General features: G+C 28.2%; 1 protein-coding gene across 1 annotated transcript; it reads left to right on the plus strand.

Annotated features, from left to right (window-relative positions):
- The first annotated feature begins 747 nt into the window (after window positions 1-747).
- Window positions 748-6,654, plus strand: Pc (Polycomb). The gene is made up of 2 exons (XM_065505592.1): window positions 748-1,498; window positions 4,901-6,654. Exons 1-2 carry the CDS (start codon window positions 1,436-1,438, stop codon window positions 6,113-6,115), a joined length of 1,278 nt encoding a protein of 425 aa, XP_065361664.1. The 5' UTR covers window positions 748-1,435; the 3' UTR covers window positions 6,116-6,654.
- The last annotated feature ends 267 nt before the right edge of the window (window positions 6,655-6,921 follow it).

Here is a 6,921-nt window from a genome sequence, read left to right on the forward strand (position 1 = left end):
ATACCAATTGAATTTTTCTTCATCAGAAAATGCAAACTAAAAATGTTTTCGGAAATAAATCACCTTTAGTCATCATGTTTGGCTACCATTATTCCTAAATACCCATTCAGCTCACCAACTGCTACTCCTAAGCTACCGTTACCGAAATAACTGCAGTGACCGTTACCAATAAAATCGTAAATACCGTCACCGATATTCTATAAATAATTTTATTATCAATAATTGAGTTTAATAAAATCTACAAAATTAAAAACACATTCTTCGTCAATGTATTTTTAATTGTCGAAAAGTTTATTAATAATTCAATACGGGCTGATTTACACGCCTTTATATTAAATAACTACAACAGTTGTTTATCAAAAAATAAATGAAATATAAATAAATGATGTTTAAAAAAAATATTTAGGGCTATTTAAAATGATTATAAAACAAATTTAAAATATTCACAATATTTTGTCATTATATACATATATGCAGTTTCAAAAATACACACATACTGCAATCATGTATAATTTACATATACAATAATTATATATAGCAAGCGTATATTTAAAATAACGTGTAAATATATTTTTTAATATACTTCCATAACAATTTTCAAACCTTTAAATTTCCCCTTTTTATTTTTAGTACCTAGTAATTATCAAAGCATACCAATAAATACAACTCTTATAAAATACAACCCTGTGTGTTGTCATTTACTTTTATTGTGTCTCTGGCATCACTGTGATTAAAAAACACCGACGCGAGTGAAAGAAAGACGTAGAAATTTTCAAGTAAACAATTTTCTCCGCAAATTTTATACTAAAAATTAAATAAAATATTAAAAATGTAGCATCAAACAACTACAAAAATAATTAAATTTATCATTTCATGCGGTCGCCATAAAATAAATTAGTATAAAGTGTTATTTTAAAGATAAATGTAAAAGCGAAAAAAATTTTGTGCATAAATTTTAAGCATGTTGGAAAAAATTGGAAGTGTCTAATAAAGTTGAACAAGAAGGAAAGAGAAAGAAGATTATGAATAAATAGTGGATGAGAAAGAATATAAGATCAACAGAGATAAAACTATAAATACCTGAAGGACGTTTTGTGTGTTTTTTGTTTTTACCTTACACACAACTATTTCATATTTTGTGTTTTCATTATTTTAAGTTTTTAAATGTTTTTGAACCTTTCCGGAGGGAAGACACAATTACTACTTGTATTGAGAAAAGTGCTGAAACACGGTATTATTTAAAACAAAACAGAAAAACGTAAATAAAATAAATTTTACACAAAAAAATATTAAATTTTTGTTTTAACAAATTATGTAAATACTTGAATGTAAATAAGTTTGTATAAAAAAAGTATTTCTATTGCAACCAAAAAAAAGTGAAATTTTGTATTTTGTGAGAAAAGTTTTATAAAAAAAACTTAAACTGGATAACATAATGGGAAGTTCGGATGATCGCGTATACGCGGCGGAGCGTATAATCCAAAAACGCATTAGAAAGGTAAACTTTGTTAATTAATTTACAAATTTTATACGTGAAATTAAAATACAAAATAAATTAATGTCCTTGCTTTGAAAAGTCCTTCAAAAATTTACTGTGTTGCTTCAAAATTTTAACAAAACCAACAACAACCAATATAAACTAGCAATAATAATCCTCTTAACATCTGCTGGCAGCTGTTGTTTAGTTCATTCACAAAAACACAAGACAATTTACGTTGTTAGTTTTTTTTGTCCATTTCATTATTGTTGTCTCGTGCTCCTTTTTGCTTCTTAATTTTTCATCATCTGCTGTAATTTTCTACCTTATTTTTTTTTTTGTTATTTATTTTTGTATAGACTACAAGAAAAACACCTTCCTTTTCAGTAATGTCAATATAATAAAATAAGTAAAACGCTTATATTCTAATAAAAGAATTTGTATTATCAATTGTTTTGAAAATATTATGTTAATTCTCGTTACGTTTTTACCATGCGAAAATGCGAACTTTTGAACATTCACAACAAATACATAAATAACATATATGGTGTGTATTTTCGCGGAAAATACTTTGCTCTCAGAGATTCCGAATACCTATCTTTAAGTTAATATTTACAGTATATTTTATAAGTTTTGTGATTTTACTTAAATCTTTTACTCCTTGTCTATAATGTTAAAAATTTTGTTCTGCACAATTCAATTTATCGTATATTCAACAAGTGCTTGTATGTGCAAAACTGTTTAATGGAAAATGTTCCCTCCTATATAATAATACACAAAGTTTAATAGCAGAACGTTTAGATATTCAATTCAGGGTGATTATCATTTTAATTCCAAAGCTAATTTTATTTATTTGGATATGAACCCATAAAACTTGTAATTCTGTTCACGTTTAAAGATTTGAACTAATATGTATAGGTATTGAAGGACATTCTCTGATGCATTAAATAAAAAATTATATCACATTAGGAGGTGGTAAAATTTAAATACACAGTTGTTGACAATACAATAGAAACTTTAGCAAATATTTTACTAGTAGGTGAAAATAAAAAGAAAATCTTATAAATGTGTATTTTTTTAGTATTTTATTAATAGATGTTTACCTTTATTTACTTATATTAACAACAACAGAAATAACTGAATTATGAAATTAGGAAATAAACTTAAAAATATTTATTATTATGTTATTTACAAAACAATGGAAACTTAGGTTTAATTTTTACAAAAATAGTTTGATCATTTTTGTTGGATTGCACTTGTTTTTTATTGCTGCTTAACAGCGACGAATCTTTTAAGCCATTAAATAATTAATCATTTATTTGAAATATTTTGCAACTCTTTTATAATCTTACAGGTATGTGTGGGATAAATGTCGTGCTAGAATCTCTAAACTAGGCGCATATTTTCCTCAATGTATGGATACAAATTGATCTATATTCGATTCCATACATAGTATAATTTTTGATATGAATTAGCACCATTAATTTCCTTGAAAAATAGGCCCACACCGCAATATTGCTGAACTTGACTGTCTTATTTGTGTAATTGGGGTCAAGTCAATTTTCTTCGGCCGTCTTACAAATGAACTCACATCACTGCCTCTTAAATTGTACGACCATTATGGGGCTTTTATAAAAAATACGTTTTTTTCGCGGGTGGTTAGCAATAAAGGCCAGACTCATTTACCCAGCTCCAAACTAATTTATTATTTTAGATTATTGATAAACTCCTGGGTAGTAATTTTTGCGAATATTTAAAACTCGTGATATTAAATTATATTGTCTTGTAGTAGTTTTATGAAGTTTTCCTTCCAAATGTTGAGTTTTTACAATGAAATTTTTTTTATTTTTTGAAAATCTAATACAAATTTTGTTTAGACGATGAAATTGTATTATGATACTTGAGTTTTTGATCGGTCGGTATTGAAAATTAGTTTAAAACAATTCAAAAACTTTTTATTTTCATATGTATCGGGTATGTATTTATAAAAACAAATAAGGCAAATAAAAATGTCAAGAAAATATAAAATAAAAATAACATTTTCAGAAAAATATCAAACGATTTTTTGAAATACCGACTGAATTCAATAATATTTTAAATTTGAAAAGTGTTAATACTCAATATTGCCGTCTATAAATACCTTAAGTAATATTTGTTTTATAACATAATATTTTAATAAATTATAAATAATAAATTATTCTTAATTTAATAAAACTATTTTAAATTTATGAATAGATTTAATTTTTAAACAAAATTTGCATTTGTTGACATAAAAAACGCTAAAATGTTTTTAATTAGCACCACTACTTGAATTAAATGCTATTATTTTTCTTCATATTTCGTGTTTGTCTTTTTATTTTATTTATTTACAGTTTGTATAGTGCAATTAAAGAATTATTAGTTATTGTTGTTGTTGTTTGCTGTCGTTTTGTGGTTCCTTTTTCCTTTTTAACAATATTCGAATTTACTCCTATTACAGCTGTTGTTTTCATTTTATCATTAGTCCTATGATACACCTTTCGTCCTTTATTCCACTTCATTGGTTATTGTTGTTGTTGCTGTTGTTTTATTACAACAATAAGGCACGTTCTACGTCATTGTGATTCATTTAAATTGAATGCATATTTTACATGTTGTCTCTTCTCGAGTAAAAGGTCTGAAAATAAATTTTATACATTTTTATGCTTTATGTCCTTTTTTATTATTTTAACCATTTTATTTTATTAATATTAGTGTGTTTAAATTTCAAGGTGGTGGCGCCGTTTTTAATTTAAATGTGTAGTTCGGTATGCCTGTGCATATTTAGTTATTTCAGTTTTCTTAGAATTTTATGATGGTCATTTCTGCGTGTTCCTGCTTTATCGCATAATTTACCTGCATGTATTATGCAGGTATTTCATATTTTCTATAATGATCCTTTTAGTATGTATTATAATATGTACTTGGGTTTTTATTTGTTTTACTGGAAAATTCTAATACTAATCCGTTGATTATCTTTTAAGAAAATTTAAATCACTATATGGTTCTGGAGTTTAGTTTAAATTGTACAGATTTTGTTGGTGTTTTCCTTTATTTGGGTTAGTCTTGCTGTTTAAGGTACTTTAAATTCATTTATGATCATTTATGATGTAGACTAGCGATATAGGCAGCAAATTTAATATTTCACACATACAACATGTGGGCATTTCCAAAATATTCATTAGCTATTGCACTAATGTTTCGATAGTTTCATACTAGATTAAAGATAAAATGAAACCTATTTCCTTAATCTAGAACGAGACTGTCGATGGCGTAAAACGACTACGCCAACCGCGATTTAAATGGCCTACTGTTTCTAAACATCTTAATTTGTAATAATTTCTTTTATTTAATTAAATTCTATACAATTTAAAACTAAATCATTTTTTATTTTAACTTTTTCAGGGCGTTGTGGAATATCGCGTCAAATGGAAAGGCTGGAATCAACGTTACAACACCTGGGAGCCCGAAGTCAACATTTTAGATCGCAGACTTATTGAAATCTACGAACAAGGTAATAAATCCTCTAATACCCCCTCAAAACGTGGTCCGAAAAAGAAGGAAAAAGAACGTGATCCTGATCCCGAACCAGAATCCGATGATGAATACACCTTTACCGAAGAGGATGCGCAACCCGGCCAGGCCTCAACCTCAGCGGCGGCAGGTAGCACAATTTCAACAACAAATACAACAGCCGCCACAACCTCCTCCGCCTCTCTAACATCCGCCTCAGCGAATAGTGCTCATAATCATCACCAGCATTATCATCATGATAAAGAGAAGGAAAAGGACAAGGAAAAGAAACATCATCATCATCACCACCATCATCATCACAGCTCTAAAGCGGAACGTACTTCAAGTAGACGATCCGAATCGCCGCATACACATGGTGACAGTAAGAGGCAAAAGGACCACAACACAACAAATTCATCGAGTTTGGCCTTTATACCCGAAGCAGATACGAATTCTTCTAGTTCCGAGGACCAACCCTTAAGTCGAAAGGAGGTTGGTACAAAGCGTAAAGCAGAGGTACTCAAGGAATCGGGTAAAATAGGTGTTACCATAAAAACATCACCAGATGGTCCACCACCCTCAAAAATACACTGTTCGGTGGATACAGCAACACCCATCTCCACGCCCCTAAAAGCTGAAACTGAGCCATTGTCGCCAGAAACACCAGCTTCAAGGCCAGAGCAAGCTACTCCATCGGAAAAACCTCAACAGTATAATGGCCAAGATGATGATGACGATGAGTCGTCGTCTCAAGCGGAATCACAAAATGAAACCGAAAATAATAACATGCATCACAATAACAACATCATTAATCACAATAACAATAATAATAATAACAACAACAACAATACAAACAACCAGCGCAATCAACATTTCGATAATAATTTGGAAAATTCACCGCCCAAACAAAAATCACAACCCCTTACACCTCTATCCCCGCAAGCTTTACCGCCGCGCTTCTGGTTGCCAGCGAAATGTAACATTTCGGATAAAGTTGTTATCACCGATGTCACAGTTAACTTTGAAACTGTAACCATACGAGAGTGTAAAACCGAAAGAGGTTTTTTTCGTGAACGCGATATGAAAAGCAGTGATTCTGTAGCCTAAGTATACAATAAACTACACACAAACTGTAACAGAAACAAAAAACCATGGCCAAAAGTTAAGGATTAAAATGGATATAAATTCCTAAAAGGCACTTAATGAGACTAAATTGAAACTGAATGTTATGCAGGACTTTAAAGTTCAAAATTTGCCATTTTGTATACAAAATATTTATTTTTCTAAGCAAATTTTGAATAATTTAAAGAGTTAAAAAAAATGTTTATCATTTCTGAAGCTTTTATTAACAAATACCCAAATACAAAAGTTAAAGAAATTCATAAGAATGAAAAGTTTTGTTGCCTATAAGTGTAAATACATACAAGCAGTAACTAGAACGTAAATATTTACAAAGTATATTATACGAATTATATATTTAAACAAAAAAAAAAAAACTTATACACATAAGTATATTTTTGTAGAGCTTGAAAAAGTAAAAAAAAAAATCTAAAACATTCTTGAAAATTAAAAATTATGAAACTCTTTATAATACGATATTATTATCTCTATATTCATATAGAACATAATTTTAAACAAATTATCCTTGAAATTATTGATATTTATACATACCTTACATTTTATTATAACATACATTTTTTTACACATTTTTATTTTATTTTTTTCAATTTTTTTTTTAATTTCATTTCAATTTTTTTTTTTAATTTTACTGTATATAATTTTTTATTTTTTTGAATACTTTTTACAACTTTAAGTTGTATTTACCTTTAACATTTTTTCTTCAAACTCTAACTTAATGAGTTCATTCTAAATTATACCAAAAATTATTTCTAAATACAAAACACCATAAAAAA

The sequence above is a fragment of the Calliphora vicina genome, chromosome 3, assembly GCF_958450345.1.
Source record: "Calliphora vicina chromosome 3, idCalVici1.1, whole genome shotgun sequence".
Taxonomy (NCBI): domain Eukaryota; kingdom Metazoa; phylum Arthropoda; class Insecta; order Diptera; family Calliphoridae; genus Calliphora; species Calliphora vicina.